A 22433-nucleotide genomic window follows, 5' to 3' on the forward strand; every position below is an offset into this window, starting at 1 on the left:
TATTCTGTTTACATATTCACACACGGGGGTTTTCTGTCAGTCTAGTGGTTTTGTGATCACCATATTTAACTCCCACAGCCCCGACAGTCTGGTTGATTCGTTGGAGCAGCCCCCGCCTCTGAGTGACAAACAGAACGGAGCTCACATCGACACAGCCAGGGAAGAAAGGGAAAGTGAGGCCAAGAGGAAGGGATCTCAGGAGGACAGCAGCACAGCAGGACCAAGCAGAGGTCAGGAGGAGGGAGTTGACAGGTCCCAGCACAAAGTCCAGGTGAGAGTCGCTCCTCCACACAGGGTATCAACTGACAACTTTATATTCATTTAGTTGTTTATGTTTTCTTGAATTTATGCACACACACACACACACACACACACACACACACACACACACTGTGGTGTCTGTGGGCCGTTGAGAAGTCAAATGTGTTTTATTGGGTTTAAAATGTTTACAGTTGGTCCAATATTTCATTTTAACCTCATGCTGACCATTTAAATGATCCCACAAAGTCATAAATTCAAAACACATGCACACACTGGGGTGATTAATGTTACACTGCTGCTGGGCTGCCTTCGTCAGGGGAGTGTTAGAGCTGACGAGTCCGGCTCCGATGGGGAGACCACTGTTACCACCAGGGTGTACCGCAGACGAGTCATACTCAAGGTTTGTAAGGCCTGGTGTGTGGACAGCTCGAGGCCGAGTGAACTTGCATAAAGCTTTGAGACAGAGCTAAAGTGTGTGAAGAAGAGTCCGTCATGGAGATAGAAAGATTGTGAACAGAAGTTATTTGCTGTGCTGGTGTGCATTTGACAGCCTGTGTGTGTTTTGTAGAGTGAAAGTAGGAGAGTGACGGTTTGTGTGCTGCTTTAGTGTTTGTAAGTAAAACAAAGTGATAGAGTGTATCTTGAAGTTGACTTCCATCCAACAGCTTTTTCTTTTGTATCAAGAAGCCCAAATAACAGCCAGTATATTGTCAAAGGGACATGACAAGGACAAAAAAGGGACAAAAGTACAGATGAGCCGAAAGTCAGGCCCAATATTAACAAAGAGGGGGAAGGATGTCTATGTAAAAGGCAGGTTCAGAATAATGGGGTATTTTATCAGAGTACACACTGACAGAAAGCAGCAAGAACAAGAAACAAACACAGAAGGGCGGCGGTGGACTCTGGGGTTTTTTTGGACCTAATTGTATTGCGGAGTTTTGCACGGCGGCGACTGGATCTTTGCTCTCAAACCACAAAAACATGTGATGGCACAACAGTCTCCTTCAGTACATTATTCTATGATTTCTTTTGATTTTCACATTGGCTAGTCATCCTGTTTAATTTGTCTTCTGATTAACTCGGAACCGTTGAAACAAGTTGTAGAAAGCCTCTGCAAGTAATTGGTTGCTGGCAGACACTCAGTGCTGCAATAAAATGGTTAATCAGCAGTGCCGTGCACTGTAGAGCCGATGTGCTGCTAGTTCTGCCGACCTGAATAGAATATAATGTCTATAGCCTTACTGTTGTGTGTACAGCCTTATAGACTGAGCTGAGTAGTGATGCGCGGGTCGACCCGTAACCCGCGGGACCCGCAAATGGACCTGCGGGTCGGGCAGCAGTGATCGTCTGTTAAATCGGTCTGTAAATGATATTTTGACATTTTTGGCTATTACTGTCATGGCATCCAAATGTACTGATGCGTTGAGCAGGTGACAGTCCGCGGCCATTTTCAAAACACACTTGTGTCACGCACTCCAAAAGAAACTTGTTGAAACTTTAAACAATAATTTATTGTACAAAACGGGGGAAACAAACGTTGACAAAAACGGTTCCATAATTCATATTAAATTCAAAAGATAACGAAAAAACAGCTACAAGTTAGAGGGAATAGTGATGAAATGGTAAAACTTGGTATTGATCCACAGATGGATGCGCTCAAGTGTGCCGTGCGCACAAGATCCGTTGTTAGGATATACTATATTTTCACATTTTTAACAATGCGATTTAAAAGTTTTGATTTTTATTGATAACCTACATTTACCAACAACAAAAAGACTACATTTAGCACCAAAAAAAAATGTGTAAAAAAAAAAAAAAAAAAAAAAAAAAAGTAAATAAAAAAGCGAATATCAAATACAACCCTAGAAAATATTGGTGATATGTTTTGGTCCAAAACATTTTTCCAAAAATACTAGTAAAATAGCTGACGTTTATCAGTAACATTTCTAAAAAAAAATCTACAGGAAAAAATGTAAAATATCAGAATTTTTTCAGCAAAACAATGTAGTAATAATTAGAGGTATTTTAATTATATTGTGCTTTTTTCTTTTGCATTTTTTTAATGGCACCTAAAGGAGAATTAGAGCCACTGACTGTTTTCCTGATTTAACCGACTTATTCTTCTGAAAATGTTCTACAGATTTGGTCAGAAATCGTGCTGCATTTGGATTGACTGTAGTTGGATAGACAGTGTGTGTGACAGACAGTAATTGTGTGTGTGTGAGGGACAGCGTGTTTGGATTTGTAGCCCTGCTACAGCATGAAGTGCTACTCACTGCTCGTTGGTGTGAGCCAATACACCACAGCCGTGCTGTATGGTGTTTGCCGTTGCTTCCTGGTTGGCTGACTGTTGGTTGTGCTGTGTGTTTGGCTCATATACAGAGTGTCATACTATTTATAATTCTGAGGCTGGATTTCCACAGGAGCAGAAATCTGTAAAGGTATTTTAAACCCTCTTCTGATGCTTGACAGTGTGTCTGATCAGATGTCCTCCAGTGAGACACTGAAGCTTTTAACAGTTATTTTAATTTCGTCAGTTAATCTGATGATTATTGTCTTCAATAATTTGGTCTATAAAATGTCAGGAAACAGATTTTATGTCTCATTTTGTCTGACGAACAGTCCAAAGATTTTCAGTTTACAATTAAGATAGCTAATGAAACCAGGTAATATCCACAGTTAAGCTGGAAACAGATTTTTTTTGTAGAGAATGACTAACCAATTATCAACTGTTGCTGAATAATTTTATGCCGATTAACTAATCATTCCAGCTCTTAAAAAAACAGGTGATCTGTCTCTGTGTAAATGGAGCCTCAGTTAGGCTGACAGTGTGATACATGTGGGCAGATTTTATTGTTGAATGAGGAAATTCTTCCTGAGCATGACATACTGTGGGTTTAGAAAACATCTTTTTTGAGTATGTAACCAAAAGTTTGGAGCTTTCTTTGCCTTTTGTTATTTTAGTTCTGCAGTGATTGACATGCTTTTACAGTATAATAACATACATGCAAACATGTAAAACAATGAATTATAGCTTTGGTATCATCGTGCGTCTGCTACTGCAGGCGTGTGTTTTGAAGTGTGTATGTTAGAGACATGTTAACATGGAGACAGCCTGTGTAATGCACCAGCATCAGTTGGGTTTCCTCAGTCTTACCCTGCCGAAGAGCAGGTTTTATGCATCAAAGACTAACACTGTTAAGAACTTCAGTTTTAGTTTATGTTTTTATCTATCTGAGAATCTGCAATAATTAATTTTTTTATGAAAACCGTAAAGAACTTGAATCATGACAAATTCTGCAGTTCTCAAATCTTTATTCTTGATTTTAACAGTAGGAAACCCATCAGCTGTTGCAGGCAAGCAGTCTGTCGATATTATCCATACTCTAAATAACCAGATGAATAACAGTTTAATTGATAACTTCTCAAATCTCCTCCCAACCTGTATCTCTATCCCTCCATCCTTCCCATCTCACTCCTTCATCCACCCTTCACCTCAGGGAGAGGAGGCCAAAAACATTCCTGGAGAGTCTGTGACGGAGGAGCAGTTCACAGATGAAGACGGGAATCTGGTCACCAGAAAAGTAACCATCCTCACCCGCCTCCATCACCTGGCACCTCTTTACCCTCACCTCACACACAAATATACACACCAGTAACCCAGTCACACATCACATGGAGAGAGGAGAGCGTATTGAAATAAACCAGTGTCACTATGACACAGAAACAAAGGCTGTATCACACAGCATTATATACACAGATACACACACCTCCTCATCTTCCTTTCCATTATTTCTCCTCACAAAATCCTCTCCTGCCTCCCTCCTCCACCTCCTCCCGCTGACATGCTTCTGCCTCCTACAGGTGATCAGAAAGGTGGTGCGCCGTGTGTACAACACGGACGAAAGGAGGGAGAGTGAAGGCGACACTCTAACAGAAGAAGCTGGTGCTGGTGCTGGTGCTGGTGGTAGTGGTGTAGCGACAGCAGGAGCCACAGGGGGGAAGGGCAAGAAGAGGGGGAAGCGCTCCCGACAGGGTCAAAAGGCTGAGAAGTCTGGAGGAAAATCTGAGGTTGGCGTTTAAAACCAGGCACCTGAGCAACTGTGGTTCACTCACACCTGCATGACGCTGTGATTGTTTGCAAACACTAAACAGATCACAGGTCACAGAGTGATGTGACAGAATCAGTCTCAATGAAGAGCTGAAGTAGCATAGTGGTGAAGGATGTAGCTGAAACTTTGTGCACCAGCTGATTAATCTAAGCTGTTTGCGGTCATGCTACGTGCTGTGTGACAGAGCAGCAGGGTCATTCAGATGGCCCGTTTAAATACAGTTTGCAGTGGTTGTGTTGTGCTGTGTGTTTCCTCTGTGCTGCAGTGTATCAGTAGTCCAACAGTCGTACAACAATCCTGGCTCGTTGACTGGCTGTGAGATCTACTAATATAACATGTTTGAACTAATATAGAAAAGTGATTGTTTTTTCTCTCTTTTAACATGTATTAAGGCATGTGTGTAATTTCAGATTTTAACATCTCTTTTCTCTCCTTGAACTCATCTCTCTTGCAGCACGCTGCCTGCGATCCGCTCGACAGTAGTTGAGCTCATCTGTGCTTCATTAACACACACAGGGCAAATTTAGCCTGAACACAACGCTTACTTTGTTTTCTGTTTGTTTTCCTCTCTTTTGACGAACCTCATTCCTCATTCTTCCCCTGCCAAGCCTGGAGACAGTGCCAACAAGAAACAAGGGAAGAAGAGTCAGTCATAACAGTAGAGCTCTCAATTAAACCAGGTAAGAGGCTAACAACTTCACTTTGACAATTATCCATTCATAAAGTATACTATGACCTTTTTTTCACATACTATACTATGACCTTTTTTTCACATACTATACTATGACTTTTTTCACATGCTATACTATGACCTTTTTTCCCCCACATGCTATACTATGACTTTTTTCACATGCTATACTATGACCTTTTTTCACATACTATACTATGACCTTTTTCCCCCACATGCTATACTATGACCTTTTTTCCCCACATGCTATACTATGACTTTTTTCACATGCTATACTATGACCTTTTTTCACATACTATACTATGACCTTTTTTCTCCACATGCTATACTATGACTTTTTCCCCACATGCTATACTATGACCTTTTTCCCCCACATGCTATACTATGACTTTTTTTTCCCCCACATGCTATACTATGACCTTTTTTCCCCACATGCTATACTATGACCTTTTTTCCCCACATGCTATACTATAACTTTTTTCACATACTATACTATGACCTTTTTTCCCCCACATGCTATACGACTTTTTTCACATGCTATACTATGACTTTTTTTCACATACTATACTATGACCTTTTTTTCCCCCACATGCTATACTATGATCTTTTTTCACATACTATACTATGACCTTTTATCCCCCACATGCTATACTATGACCTTTTTCACATACTATACTATGACCTTTTTTTCCAACATGCTATACTATGACTTTTTTCACATGCTATACTATGACCTTTTTTCACATGCTATACTAAGACCTTTTTCACTGTGACTATGACTTTTTTCACATGCTATACTAAGACCTTTTTTTCCAACATGCTATACTATGACTTTTTTCACATGCTATACTATGACCTTTTTTTCCAACATGCTATACTATGACCTTTTTTCACATGCTATACTATGACCTTTTTTTCCAACATGCTATACTATGACCTTTTTTCACATGCTATACTAAGACCTTTTTCACTGTGACTATGACTTTTTTCACATGCTATACTATGACCTTTTTTTCCAACATGCTATACTATGACTTTTGTCACATGCTATACTAAGACCTTTTTCACATACTATACTATGACCTTTTTTTTCCAACACGCTATACTATGAACTTTTCCCACATGCTATACTATGACTTTTTTCACATACTATACTATGACCTTTTTTTTCCCCCACATGCTATACTATGACTTTTTTCACATGCTATACTATGACCTTTTTCACATACTATACTATGACCTTTTTTTTCCCAACATGCTATACTATGACTTTTTTTCACATACTATACTATGACCTTTTTTTCCAACATGCTATACTATGACTTTTTTCACATACTATACTATGACCTTTTTTTCCAACATGCTTTTTTTCACATACTATACTATGACCTTTTTTTCCAACATGCTATACTATGACTTTTTTCACATACTATACTATGACCTTTTTTTCCAACATGCTTTTTTTCACATACTATACTATGACCTTTTTTTCCAACATGCTATACTATGACTTTTTTCACATACTATACTATGACCTTTTTTTCCAACATGCTATACTATGACTTTTTTCACATGCTATACTATGACCTTTTTTTCCAACATGCTATACTATGACTTTTGTCACATGCTATACTATGACATTTTTTCACATGCTATACTAAGACCTTTTTCACATACTATACTATGACCTTTTTTTTCCAACACGCTATACTATGACCTTTTCCCACATGCTATACTATGACTTTTTTCACATACTATACTATGACCTTTTTTTTCCCCCCACATGCTATACTATGACTTTTTTCACATGCTATACTATGACCTTTTTCACATACTATACTATGACCTTTTTTTTCCAACATGCTATACTATGACTTTTTTTCCCCGTACTATACTATGTCTTTTTTAACATGCTATACTATGACCTTTTTATATATTCACACCACCTTTAGATTTTAATATGTTTGTTATCCTTCATCCTCCAGGTCCACTGACGTCCACCTGCGACACCACACACACATTCTGGGAGGAAAAACAAGACTGGAAGCCTCGTCAATCGGCCAAAACGTGTCTGAAGCTTTCACTTGCAACGCATGGTTTTTTCAGCAAGACAACGCAAAACAAGTTACTTTTCTTTGATTTCGCATGAGCATGTCACCAAAACTCACTCACTGTCGGAAGTAACACCGAAAGGACACGCATGGACGTGAGCTGGAGCTTTCTCATCTTCGATGAAGGAAAGGCGCCTGTGACCAAAGATGGCGCAAACAAGGAAAACTAAACGCTGACTGATAAAGAAGACGTGTGATTCACTCTCTCTCAGACACTCGCCTTATATGGTCTATTTTTTCCTCCTGGACCCACAGTATTGGGGTGTACCATGTGGTTCTTTTTTAAAAAATGAAATATAATAGTAAATGGGTGATTTTTGTTGTATATAAATGACACTGTATAAAATACAAAAAAAAAAAATCAGTAGCTTCACAGATTGTTTATGCACTGATTTGAGTTGAAGCTTTGCAGAGTCGGTGCATTTGTATTGAGAGGTCGACACTGTTTGAGCAGCCTTGAGTGTGCGACCTGACATGCTCTTCCCAAATGAATATATCAAAAGAAACAAAAAAAAGCTGTATGTAAATGAGAAACGAATGGAAGAAAAAAATAACTGCTTGATTTTAAACAAAGGACGTTTCTTTAAAGCCAACAGCTACTTCCGCTCTGTCTGTGGAACATTATTTGTCTTCAGAGAAATAATATTTTGCTGCATGTGACGTCACTTTATTTTTAATGCTTTCCTTTTTATTTTCCTCCTAATTCAAAAGCACTGTAATACAATTAGAGAGATGGTACTTCTGTCTTTGTGAGCACTCATAATAACCCAACCATCTGTCATCTATAACTGTTTTTATTTTATTTTTTACGAACCTGAAAACACACACATACTCCAGATAGCAAAGCTTCAGGGAGGTACTGACGGTGTCCCCGAATGTAACCCGCAGACCGGCACATTGTGTTTTCTCCTAACTGCTAGCAGCCCCGTGTGTGTGAAACATTAAATACAAATGTCTATCTGTAAGCCCATCATGCATACTAGAAGTGTAAGTTAAAGCTTTCAGGTCTGCTGTGATTTTAAAAAGGGGACTTTTATTTTGACGGTTTGATGACTTTTATTTAACAGGTTGTATTTACACGAGGACAGAGAAGCTCATTTTTAGCCCCATTATCCAAATACAATGCTTTTTATTAACAGCTAAATCACAGTATTGATCACACAACATGAAAAATCTGATCTTCTGTTCGTGTGTAATTTTATTTTTTGTCTTTTTTTTTTTCTTTTTTCGTACAAAACCACCCTGAGCATCCATTGTTGATGATAAATCTGGTACCAACATGTATGACGAACCAACATAGCCTACACTGGATGATCCAACTAATTATTTAAGCAGAAAAATAAATTGTGTTAAAACTGAAAGTCTCTGAGTTTTTGTCTTTGTAATTCTTTTTTGTACTTGTGATTTGCAGTTTTGTAGTTTGATCAAGATAGATCTCATGTTTTCCAGATCTTCATATACTGCCATACTGTGACATTTTGTTAAACATTTTTTCAATTTCATACTGTATCGTTTTTATGCCATTTTGAGTGCCATACCATGCTATGACGTTTTTAGGACATTTCGAGCGCCATACTATACTATGACGTTCTTATTCCAATTCGGGCGCCATACTATACTATGACGTTCTTATTCCAATTCGAGCACCATACTATGCTATGACGTTTTTATGCCAATTCGAGCGCCATACCATGCTATGACGTTTTTAGGACATTTCGTGCGCCATACTATACTATGACGTTTTAAGGACATTTCAAGCGCCATACTATACTATGACGTTTTAAGGACATTTCTAGCGCCATACTATGACGTTTTAAGGACATTTTGAGTGCCATACTATACTATGACGTTTTAAGGACATTTCAAGCGCCATACTATGACGTTTTAAGGACATTTTGAGTGCCATACTATACTATGACGTTTTTAGGACATTTTGAGCGCCACACTATAGTATGACGTTTTTATGCCAATTCAAATGCCATACTATACTATGACGTTTTATGACATTTCAAGCGCCATACTATACTATGACATTTTTATGACATTTTGAGTGCCATACTATACTATGACATTTTTATGACATTTTGAGTGCCATACTATACTATGACATTTTTATGGACATTTTAAGTGCCATACTATACTATGACGTTTTTAGGACATTTTGAGCGCCACACTATAGTATGACGTTTTTATGCCATTTCAAGTGCCATACTATACTATGACATTTTTATGACATTTTGAGTGCCATACTATACTATGACATTTTTATGACATTTTGAGTGCCATACTATACTATGACATTTTTATGACATTTTGAGTGCCATACTATACTATGACATTTTTATGGACATTTTAAGTGCCATACTATACTATGACGTTTTTAGGACATTTTGAGCGCCACACTATAGTATGACGTTTTTATGCCATTTCAAGTGCCATACTATACTATGACATTTTTATGACATTTTGAGTGCCATACTATACTATGACATTTTTATGGACATTTTAAGTGCCATACTATACTATGACGTTTTTAGGACATTTTGAGCGCCACACCATAGTATGACGTTTTTATGCCAATTCAAATGCCATACTATACTATGACGTTTTATGACATTTCGTGCGCCATACTATACTATGACGTTTTAAGGACATTTCAAGCGCCATACTATACTATGACGTTTTAAGGACATTTCTAGCGCCATACTATGACGTTTTAAGGACATTTTGAGTGCCATACTATACTATGACGTTTTTAGGACATTTTGAGCGCCACACTATAGTATGACGTTTTTATGCCATTTCAAGTGCCATACTATACTATGACATTTTTATGACATTTCAAGCGCCATACTATACTATGATGTTTTTATGCCAATTCGAGCGCCATACTATACTATGACGTTTTTATGACATTTCGAGTGCCATACTATACTATGATGTTTTTATGCCAATTCGAGCGCCATACTATACTATGACATTTTTATGACATTTCAAGTGCCATACTATACTATGATGTTTTTATGCCAATTCGAGCGCCATACTATACTATGACGTTTTTATGGACATTTCAAGTGCCATACTATACTATGACATTTTTATGACATTTCAAGTGCCATACTATACTATGACATTTTTATGACATTTCAAGTGCCATACTATACTATGATGTTTTTATGCCAATTCGAGCGCCATACTATACTATGACGTTTTTATGGACATTTCAAGTGCCATACTATACTATGACATTTTTATGGACATTTTAAGTGCCATACTATACTATGACATTTTTATGACATTTCAAGTGCCATACTATACTATGACATTTTTATGGACATTTCAAGCGCCATACTATACTATGACATTTTTATGGACATTTCAAGTGCCATACTATACTATGACATTTTTATGACATTTCAAGTGCCATACTATACTATGATGTTTTTATGTTAATTATGAGCGCCATACTATACTATGACGCTTTTATGGACATTTCAAGTGCCATACTATACTATGACATTTTTATGGACATTTTAAGTGCCATACTATACTATGACATTTTTATGACATTTCAAGTGCCATACTATACTATGACATTTTTATGGACATTTCAAGCGCCATACTATACTATGACATTTTTATGACATTTCAAGTGCCATACTATACTATGATGTTTTTATGGACATTTTAAGTGCCATACTATACTATGACATTTTTATGGACATTTTAAGTGCCATACTATACTATGACATTTTTATGGACATTTCAAGCGCCATACTATACTATGACATTTTTATGGACATTTCAAGCGCCATACTATACTATGATGTTTTTATGGACATTTCAAGCGCCATACTATACTATGATGTTTTTATGGACATTTCAAGCGCCATACTATACTATGACATTTTTATGGACATTTCAAGCGCCATACTATACTATGACATTTTTATGACATTTCAAGTGCCATACTATACTATGACATTTTTATGGACATTTTAAGTGCCATACTATACTATGATGTTTTTATGCCAATTCGAGCACCATACTATACTATGACGTTTTTATGACATTTCAAGCGCCATACTATACTATGACGTTTTTAGGACATTTTGAGCGCCACACTATAGTATGACGTTTTTATGCCAATTCAAGTGCCATACTATACTATGACATTTTTATGACATTTCAAGTGCCATACTATACTATGACGTTTTTATGACATTTCAAGTGCCATACTATACTATGACATTTTTAGGACATTTCAAGTGCCATACTATACTATGACATTTTTATGGACATTTCAAGCGCCATACTATACTATGACATTTTTATGACATTTCAAGTGCCATACTATACTATGACGTTTTTATGCCAATTCAAGTGCCATACTATACTATGACATTTTTAGGACATTTCAAGTGCCATACTATACTATGACATTTTTATGACATTTCAAGCGCCATACTATACTATGACGTTTTTATGCCAATTCAAGTGCCATACTATACTATGACATTTTTAGGACATTTCAAGTGCCATACTATACTATGACATTTTTATGGACATTTCAAGCGCCATACTATACTATGACATTTTTATGACATTTCAAGTGCCATACTATACTATGACATTTTTATGGACATTTTAAGTGCCATACTATACTATGACATTTTTATGACATTTCAAGTGCCATACTATACTATGACATTTTTATGGACATTTTAAGTGCCATACTATACTATGACATTTTTATGACATTTCAAGTGCCATACTATACTATGACATTTTTAGGACATTTCAAGTGCCATACTATACTATGACATTTTTATGGACATTTCAAGCGCCATACTATACTATGACATTTTTATGACATTTCAAGTGCCATACTATACTATGACATTTTTATGGACATTTTAAGTGCCATACTATACTATGACATTTTTATGACATTTCAAGTGCCATACTATACTATGACATTTTTATGGACATTTTAAGTGCCATACTATACTATGATGTTTTTATGCCAATTCGAGCACCATACTATACTATGACGTTTTTATGACATTTCAAGCGCCATACTATACTATGACGTTTTTAGGACATTTTGAGCGCCACACTATAGTATGACGTTTTTATGCCAATTCAAATGCCATACTATACTATGACGTTTTTATGCCAATTCAAGTGCCATACTATACTATGACGTTTTTATGACATTTCAAGTGCCATACTATACTATGACATTTTTAGGACATTTCAAGTGCCATACTATACTATGACATTTTTATGGACATTTCAAGTGCCATACTATACTATGACATTTTTATGGACATTTTAAGTGCCATACTATACTATGATGTTTTTATGCCAATTCGAGCACCATACTATACTATGACGTTTTTATGACATTTCAAGCGCCATACTATACTATGACGTTTTTAGGACATTTTAAGTGCCATACTATACTATGACATTTTTATGGACATTTTAAGTGCCATACTATACTATGATGTTTTTATGCCAATTCGAGCACCATACTATACTATGACATTTTTATGACATTTCAAGTGCCATACTATACTATGACATTTTTATGGACATTTTAAGTGCCATACTATACTATGACATTTTTATGACATTTCAAGTGCCATACTATACTATGACATTTTTATGACATTTCAAGTGCCATACTATACTATGACATTTTTATGGACATTTTAAGTGCCATACTATACTATGATGTTTTTATGCCAATTCGAGCACCATACTATACTATGACGTTTTTATGACATTTCGAGCGCCATACTATACTATGATGTTTTTATGCCAATTCGAGCGCCATACTATACTATGACATATTTATAACATATCGAGCGCCATACTATGCTATGACGTTTTAAGGACATTTCGAGCGCCATACTATGACGTTTTTATGCCAATTCGAGCGCCATACTATACTATGATGTTTTTACGCCAATTCGAGCGCCATACTATGCAATGACGTTCTTATGCCAATTCGAGCGCCATACTATGCTATGATGTTTTTATGACATTTTGAGTGCCATACTATACTATGACATTTTTATGTACATTTCAAGTGCCATACTATACTATGATGTTTTTATGCCAATTCGAGCGCCATACTATAACGTTTTTATGACATTTCAAGTGCCATACTATACTCTGACGTTTTTATGACATTTCGAGTGCCATACTATACTATGACATTTTTATGTACATTTCAAGTGCCATACTATACTATGATGTTTTTATGCCAATTCGAGCGCCATACTATAACGTTTTTATGACATTTCAAGTGCCATACTATACTCTGACGTTTTTATGACATTTCGAGTGCCATATTATACTATGTTTTTATGCCAATTCGAGCGCCATACTATACTATGACGTTTCTATGACATTTTGAGTGCCATACTATACTATGATGTTTTTATGCCAATTCAAGTGCCATACTATACTATCACATTTTTATGACATTTCAAGTGCCATACTATACTATGACATTTTTAGGACATTTCGAGCGCCATATTATACTATGATGTTTTTATGCCAATTCGAGCGCCATACTATACTATGACATTTTTAGGACATTTTGAGCGCCATACTATACTATGACGTTTTTATGACATTTCGAGTGCCATTCTATGCAATGACGTTTCTATGACATTTCAAGTGCCATACTATACTATGACATTTTTAGGACATTTCGAGCGCCATACTATACTATGACGTTTTTATGACATTTCGAGTGCCATACTATACTATGACGTTTTTATGCCAAACCAAGTGCCATACTATACTATGACGTTTTTATGCCAAACCAAGTGCCATACTATACTATGACATTTTTATGACATTTCGAGTGCCATACTATACTATGACGTTTTTAGGCCATTTTTATTGACATACTATAGTATGATATTTATTTTCACATTATATGATAAACTATACAACGACTCTTTTTATGATATTTTTGTGGCAGATTATACTATGACATTCTCAATGACATTGAGATGGGGATACAATTCTATGTCCTTTTTCATTATCTTTATTGTGGCATAGTGTACTATGACTTTTTCGATGAATGCAGTTGTGGCATTTCGTTTGGACTTTTTTATGATATACTATACCAGGTCTTCTTAAGACAGAATATTAATGTTTAAGTTATAGTGCTCATATTCAAACAAAGGTTACAAATTGCATCACAGTTCAGGATAAAAATCAAAAGATCATTAGCAGGGAAATAACGGCTAAAATGTCCATAAATATAATCAAATTTTTTTTTATTATATTACGATTTTATTGTTTTTAAAGATCTCAAGGCATTGGCCTGAGGCTGCTTCTTCAAAACAATGTTCGCAATAATCAGTCAAGAACAAAATGTGACATTTCCTGCATTTATTGATGATTTAAAACAGGGTAGCACCATTTTATGAGACGTTGAAAAAGAAATTGTGAAATGAACATAACCAAAGTCTTAACTGTGAATTTTAAAAAGCAGTTTCATATAAACTTTAAATAAAGAGAAACAATTAAAACATTGGCTTGAAACAAAACATTTTGTAAAATCTCTCCATTAAGACAAACTATTAAAAAAAAAAATAAAATAAACGAATCTTGGCGAATGTAAGAATTTTAGTCGGTGATCAGACTAAGAAACATGCATGGGTTTTGTCTATCAAAAACATAAAACAGGCATATGTTTTATATGATCTACAGCACATATCATTAAATGCTACATCTTTGTAGAAAAATCCCAGCCTGATATACTCAAATATTGTTAAAGCTTTTAATATTTCTTTGTGTTTATTTGTGTCATTTTGGTCTAAATATCAATAACATGGTGTCAAGTCCAGACTTATATCACAGGAGTTTAAATAATAATAATAATAATAATAATAATAATAAATTTTATTTGTAACACACTTTATATTTAAGGAAAAATCTCAAAGTGCTACAACAGCAAGAAAAGAAAAAAAAAATAAGTTAAAACAAGAGTTAAAAGCAGTTATCAAAGTAACACGAGCAAAAATTGAAAAAACAAACAAACAAACAAACAAACAAAAATCGATAGATAACAGGCAGCTGCAGAAATAAGAGAGGTGACAGTGTTCTCAACAGATTCCCTTAAAAAGGAGTTCCCTTTATCTTTCTTTAATTAAATTTGGACTTAGTTGGCACATATTTTTGCAAACTATGCAATTAAATCTAACACTTGCCAGGTCAGAATTATCCCACCTTATAATGTTTTAGATCTGCATCAAATTGTGGATATTGTGTCCTTTTTTTCCTTCCAAATTTGGCAATATAATTGCTTTTTGAATGTCACTATACAAATTATAATAAATAATTTTGGAATTTTCTATATAAAAAGATTCAGAAAATCAGTTTACTTGTACAAATGTTCATCCTCAACAACGCAAAAAAAGGAAGACTCTTTTTTTGTTTGATGCCCACATTGTACAATGACAAACATTTAAAACACATCAAGCTTCAAAAAAGTATCTCAACTACCTGTTTTTAATGAACCAAGTTCTACAAAAAAGTTGCATTAAAAATGCCACAAGTATCAAAACATTCTGATTTAATAAGATCTTAGGGTTCACTGAGTGTGCCAAAAATCTTAAAAAGGCACAGAGACTTGTTCTGGTTGTGTGAGTCAGCACAGTATTGACTGTAACAGTACAAAGATTTATTTTTTCTTAATTTTTAAAAGTGATGTTTCTAAACCTTTTTTTTTTTACAGAAAACATGCAAAACCATATGAATATAACAAGTAAAAATACATGTCAAACCAACATGTCAGGATTTTTCCTTTTGAGGCGTAAAATGTTATAAAGTGCCACTTAAAGGAATAGCTTCACATTCAGGAAAATATCTGCTTTCTTTCCTAAAAGTAGATTTCAAGGTATTCTTCAACTTTAGACAGCTGCTTTCAGTCTTCATGCTAAGATAGGTTAACCACGTCCTAAACCCAGCTCCATATTTAATACACACACAACATTATATCAACAATTATTTCTGTCATCGACTGATCTGCTAATTATTTTCTTAATAAAATGGCTGTTTGCTTTATAAAATGTATATTATGCTGACAACTTTGTTCAACCTGGAAAGAGCCTTAATGAGATCATAAATCTCTAAGTGTCCAGAATTTGCCCTCAACAATACAGTGTTGAATGTTAAAGGGACATTTCACCCCAAAAATTCTGGGACCGGTTGCACAAAACATCTTACGTTTTCTCCTTAAGTATCACCCTTAAGGCTGTAAATGCTGAGATGCTGAAGCTGTCCATTTCGCCCAGTCCTATGTGACGAATGTCAACAACAAAAAAAGACGCGAAATGCCAATTTTCTGAAGCCCAGTCTGATCGGGTCTGATCAACAGTCCATAATCCCACAAATCATCAATTAACTTTTAGATAAGACAGTAAAACAGCAACAGTAAATTGGGCAGGGTTTGGCGTTTGCTTGAAAAATGACAAACAATTGGTCATAAATTTTCTGTCAATAAATTATTTGCCTGATCCTTCTCTTGGAAAGAAAGCAAATCAGCGTACAGCCTAAAATGTTGAAATATTCCTTTAACAGGCATTAAAGACTCGTCAGCTGTGTGGACTCGACCTCGTGAGTCTGAACGTGTCTGTTCAGGTCCTCCCTCCTCACGAACCCTGTCCCGCACACGCTGCAGCTGTGCGTCCGCTCCCCCTCGTGGACGCCCATGTGTTTCGTCAGCGAGCCGCTCGCCGTGAAGCTTTTCCCACAAACGTTGCACAGATACGGCTTCTCCCCCGTGTGCGACCTCATGTGGATCTTCAGCGCTCCGCTCTTGTAGAACTTCTTGTCGCACACGCTGCAGCGGTGCGTGGACTCCCCCGTGTGGATCATCATGTGTGTCTTCAGAGTACCCCGCTGCCTGAAGCCTTTCCCGCAGACGCTGCAGAGGAACGGCTTCTCGCCCGTGTGGATCCTCATGTGAGCGGTCATGTATTCTTTGAAGCCGAAGCTCTGGCCGCACACGCTGCAGACGTACGGCCGCTCCCCCGTGTGAACCCTCATGTGACCCATCAGGTTTCCGTTCTGGGCGAAGGCCTTGCCGCAGACGGTGCAGATGTACGGCTTCTCTCCCGTGTGCGTCCTCATGTGCATCTCCAGCTGTTTGTGGGCCTCGAAGTGTTTGCCGCAGACCTCGCAGTCGTTCGTCCGGATGTAAGTTTGCAGGTGAAGCCTCAAGCTGTCCTCAGACTCAAAACGTTTCCCGCACACGCCACAAAGATCTGTATCCCGCTCGTCCTCTAACACGTGCTTCAGAAACGAGGCTCTGTAGCAGAAAGACTTGGCGCAGACTTTACAGCGGTATTTCAGATTTGATAAATCTTTGTTGTCATTATTTTTAGGTCCTTTAGGTTTGTTTGATCCTTTTGATTTTGACTTTGGTCCGTCTTTGCTCTCTTCTTTCTCGCTGTCTCCATCGTCACCGTCACTTCCCTCGCTGTCCCTCCACTCCTCATCACTGTCCACTTTACTCTCAGCGTCAGAGCCCTCAGCCTCCGACTGTCTGTCCTCCGTCTGGTCCCTGCAGCTGTTTTCTTCATTGTGGGTTTGTAAATGCGCCGCCAAGCTCTCGTCGGAGCCCAGGTGTTTCCCGCAGGCTCCGCACAGATCTGAGCTTTGTTCATGAGTGAGCACGTGTTTCAGAAAAGATCGTTTGTACTGGAAAAACTTCCCGCACACTCTGCAGCAGCTCTGCCCCGCCGTCAGGCTTCTGTTTGTTGCAGGAACTTTCTTGTCCTGCTTTTTTATTTTCCTCCCTGCGACACTTTTTGGGAAAGACCTTCCACACATTCTGCAACACTCCTCCCTCTGACTACGAAATGTTTTTCTTTTGTTTGATTTCAGATGTTCATCGTCACTGTCATCATCTTCACTCGCAGCTTCTGAATTGTTTGATGAGAGACTGTGGTCTCTAGGTGGCAGCGTTTCCGTCACAGTGGAGGTGCCCCTCTCTGCTCTTTGTGTCTGGTGAAGATGTGAGGCCTTACCATGGATCAACTCACAGTCCGTCTCTGTGGACGCGTCTTTGGTCTGCGGCAGGTTTGACGTTTTCTGGACCTGACTGCAGCTCCTGCTCTGCTCAGAGGAAACGTCCATTTCACAGTCCGACCCAGAGAGTGTCCGTCTGTCTGAGGGGAAGATCGTAGAGACAAGTCAGCACGGAAATGATGAAACTGCACCACGATATCTGACCACGTTTAATATTACACTGATAAATTTGGGAATTAAACTTAAGTTACTAAATGACGATGACACTTTCATCAATTTCACTTTCACCTAATAATTTATTAAATGATGACAAATTAAATGACACCAGCAGCAAACTAAATCAATGACACCTGTAAAAGAAAAGAAAATCATTCTTGTCTCGATGTCTAACGCACCTGATCTGTGAACATTTGTCTCCGTCTTCGACATGACGTCCAGCAGTTGCCGTTGACGTTGGATCTCCTCGTGGGAGCTGGACACTTCTGCCTCGTATTCTCGGATCATTCTCTCCAAGATCCTGAAGATCTCGTCAGCAACCGCCGACAGACGCTTGTGAACAGCTGCCTTCTGCTGCTCAGCTGAAACATCTGGACGAAGATAGAGAGGAAAATATCAGACTTTCATGTTGTCTTATTCTGCTCCAAACAGCACAAGTCATTTACACTTTGTCCTGTCACTCAAAAACATTTTTAGTGTGGGTGCAGAAAGCATCTTTAACCCTGTTTTTTTATTAAAATAATAATGATATAAACAATACCATTTCCTGTCAACGTTTTCAAAGCGGTTCATGTAACTGAGTTACTAAATAATGTTTCTAAAACGTTTGTTTCTTTGTGAGCAGTGGTGGAAGAATTACATCTTATCTGACTATATAATGAAGAAAACTGTGTGTCTGTTCCACATTTTTCTCCTCACTGACTTGGTCAATCCATGTGAAATTTGGCACAGTGGTAGAGGGTCATGGGAGGATGCCAATGAAGCAATATTACATCAATTGGCCAAAGGGGGGCGCTATAGCAACCGACTGAAATTGCAAACTTTGAATGGGCATATCTCATGCCCCGTATGTCGTAGAGACATGAAACTTTGCACAGAGATGCCTCTCCTCATGAGGAACACATTTGCCTCAAGAACCCATAACTTCCGCTTATATAGATTTTCTGCCATTTTGAATTTTTTGAAAAACACTTCAAATGGATCTCTTCCTAGGAAGTTTGAGCGATCTGCATGAAACTGGGTGAACATAATCTAGGGAGCAATATCTAAAGTTCCCTCTTGGCAAAAGTTGGAAAACTTCCTAAAACTGAGCTTCTATAAGGCAATGAATATTGCGGAGGGCGTGGCTCATCACATAAAGGTGTAGAACATCTCAAGGGTTTCACCCATCACCACGCAACTTTGTAGGCATATGACCACACATAATCTGAGGGGACCCCTCCATTATTGACCCCATCAAACAAAATGGGGGCGCTAGAGAGCTCATTTCTTATCTAGGCCTAACCGCCATATGGATTTTTACTAAACTTGGTAGATATGTAGAACAGGATGCCTCAAGGTGACTGGAGAAATTTAACTCTAATTGGCAACTGGGTGGCGCTATAACAACAGAAAAATGCTTAAAAATGGCTAAAATGCGACCGATCGCTGTGGCTCCCCCTGTGGACCAATGTTTTGGTTTTATTTCTAATGTTTGGTATGACTAAGTCATGGTATGGTATGCTGTACATAATGGGCATGGACTAGTTTTACTTTAAATAAAAGTAGCAATTAAAATACTCTGTTACAGGTTAAAGTCCAGCATTCAAAATGTAGTAGAGTAGAAGTCTGAAGTAGCATAAAACAGAAATAATAAAGTATGAGTACCCAGTGGCAGTAACTGTCATGTAGTGTATTGACTGCAATTTTCATGCACTTGTACATTACTTGGGTATTTCTATATTATGCTGCCTTATATTTCTGCTGACTCCACCACATGTCAGAGGGAAGTACTGTACTTTTTAACTTCACTACGTTTATTTCCCACAGATTAAGATTCATGATACAAAATATAAATATCGCAGTATCACAGAATTAAAACATTTACATATTACTATCATCAGTCAGAAGGAGCCTTAAAGGAATGAAAACAAGCGGGTTATTTTTTGTTAAACAAACGTTTTATTTCTATATTTGAAAGTTGAACCATTTTTTAATGTTCGCATGTAAAAAAAAAAAAAAAAAAAAAGTCTCCCTTTTTCCCCAATATCACAGATAAGCAAATGTACGTGGTACAATAACTGTTAATTTAAGTAACATGGTATACCTTCAACCGTTGCAACCCTAATGATGTTTTATTATGGATTATTTTATAAAATACTTTATTGATCCTTTGGTAAAACTCACAAGTCACCCAGCTTGAAGTAAGTAAAATAAGCTGCACCTTTATCAGCTGCAACATTAAAGTGATGAACATATTAATGCATCAATAATTATGATCCAATTATCTGTTATATCTGAAATAAGTCATTCTGCATTATGAGTGCTTCACTTTACATATTTTCAGTGCATTTTGAGGTTAAAACTTTTCTGTTTTTGCCTAAGTATTATTTTAAAGGCACAGATTTTACTTGTAACAGAGTATTTTTACACTGTGGTACTTTTACTCCAGTAAAGTATCTGAGTACTTCTCCCACCACAGAGTAACAGATGATGTCTCTGATAACAACCTGCCTGTCCTCTGAATAATACACTTTTATATTAACTGAATAAAACCAGGCTGTGTTGACTCCTCTGATGAGCGCAGGTAGTGCTGTGTTGTCTGATTAAAGCAGGTGTGTTCAACCAGACCTGATGTTTGCAGCAGCTTCTCCTCCTCCACACAGCGGAGTATCTCCTCCTCCGCAGCAGCCAGGCTCTCCTCCACGCGCCTCCGCACCTCCTCAAGGTCACACATCATGGACTCGGTCTGAATTCAGCCTGTCACCGTGTCACAGCCTCAACACACACATTTTAATAAACCTTTAACAGGCTACAACTAAAAACACTCAGCTGCGAGCAGTACAGCTTCCGGGGACGTCTTCTTCGGCACCGTATAAATGTTTCTGTTGATGGTCAAACACCGCCACCCGCTGGTCACACACGGTACTACAACCTGGTATATCATGGGGGAAACAGAGGGGGCGGTGGAAGGAGATACTTTATTTAAGTAAAAATACACAATGGAGGAATGTAACTAGGTCTCAAGTACTGTATTTAGATACAGTTTTCAGATACTTGTTCTTTACTTGAGTATTTCATGGTATGCTTTTTTTATTACTCATATTTTGTTCTACATTTTGTAGGCAAATATTGTAGCTGTTTTTGTTTTATTCTGCTTAACTACATTTATTTGAGAACTTAAGTTGCTTTGCAGATATAATTAATTAGCAGATAAATTATGATACTATGATTTGGATTAAAATAAGACTGTAGATAATCCTTCATCCATTCATCCCACAGCAGAGATGTTCGCAACATTACAGCAGCAGAGGGACAGTGAAAACAGGAAGCATCAGTAGAAAGAAAAAAATAAAAATAAATCAACCAAAATAAACAAAATACCCAAAGCAATATATAAGTACGTGTCAGTAAAAAAAAAAAAACACAAGTCGGTGTGATAAGTATATTGTACAAAACAAATAGCAATATAAAAGAAGCAAAATTTAACTAAGAGACATACTGAAAGGTCCTCTTTTACCAGCTGCAAATTTTATAATAGGTATAGTATAAGTCACGTTGGAGATTTTTGGAGAAATTAGCCCCTCCTTAGGGACTGTTTGTTATTTATGAGGGGAGAGGGAGTGGTTAAAAAGGCGGAGGTATGTCAAATAATTTATTAAGGACTGGGAAGGGGCTTATTATTATTATTATTATTATTATTATTATTATCATTATTATTATTATTATTATTATTATTATTGTTGTTTTCTTTTTGGTTTAGGGGAGGGGCATACAACAACAACACAGCCAGAAACTGCAAAAACAGAAATCATCATTGGATTTTCAAATTTCTGACAGTCTTTGGACACATCATGCATGACGGAAAAAAAATGACCTCAGCTTGAAATATTCGCGTTTCATCAAAATCACTTCATTCTATGTCTCATTTAAAAGTATGCTAAAATAAGCCAATGGCACAAACTACCCAGGCTTTTTTCAACTCCATGATTTCGTATT

General features: G+C 37.2%; 2 protein-coding genes across 5 annotated transcripts in view; one reads left to right on the plus strand and one right to left on the minus strand.

Annotated features, from left to right (window-relative positions):
- The window catches only part of ank3b (ankyrin 3b), a 174964-nt gene extending 166431 nt beyond the window's left edge, over window positions 1-8533 (plus strand). Inside the window, exons 46-51 of one of the 4 annotated variants that reach the window (XM_049564428.1) lie at window positions 79-271; window positions 578-661; window positions 3762-3845; window positions 4126-4332; window positions 4982-5053; window positions 7047-8533. In XM_049564428.1, coding sequence (XP_049420385.1) covers window positions 79-271; window positions 578-661; window positions 3762-3845; window positions 4126-4332; window positions 4982-5029 — 616 coding nt within the window. In that variant the 3' untranslated portion in view covers window positions 5030-5053; window positions 7047-8533. The remainder of the gene's footprint in view (window positions 1-78; window positions 272-577; window positions 662-3761; window positions 3846-4125; window positions 4333-4981; window positions 5054-7046) is intronic. The other 3 variants (XM_049564429.1, XM_049564430.1, XM_049564431.1) reach the window with 3 other exon arrangements.
- Window positions 8534-14591: 6058 nt separating this feature from the next.
- On the minus strand, window positions 14592-21291 carry LOC125881331 (zinc finger protein 260-like). The gene is made up of 3 exons (XM_049564443.1): window positions 21066-21291; window positions 18635-18826; window positions 14592-18379 (listed from the first exon to the last, which is right to left on the minus strand). The coding sequence occupies exons 1-3, from the start codon at window positions 21172-21174 to the stop codon at window positions 16791-16793; spliced, it is 1890 nt and encodes a 629-aa protein (XP_049420400.1). The 5' UTR covers window positions 21175-21291; the 3' UTR covers window positions 14592-16790.
- Between the last annotated feature and the right edge of the window lie 1142 nt (window positions 21292-22433).

The sequence above is a fragment of the Epinephelus fuscoguttatus genome, linkage group LG20 (genome assembly GCF_011397635.1).
Source record: "Epinephelus fuscoguttatus linkage group LG20, E.fuscoguttatus.final_Chr_v1".
In the NCBI taxonomy this organism is placed as follows: Eukaryota; Metazoa; Chordata; class Actinopteri; order Perciformes; family Serranidae; genus Epinephelus; species Epinephelus fuscoguttatus.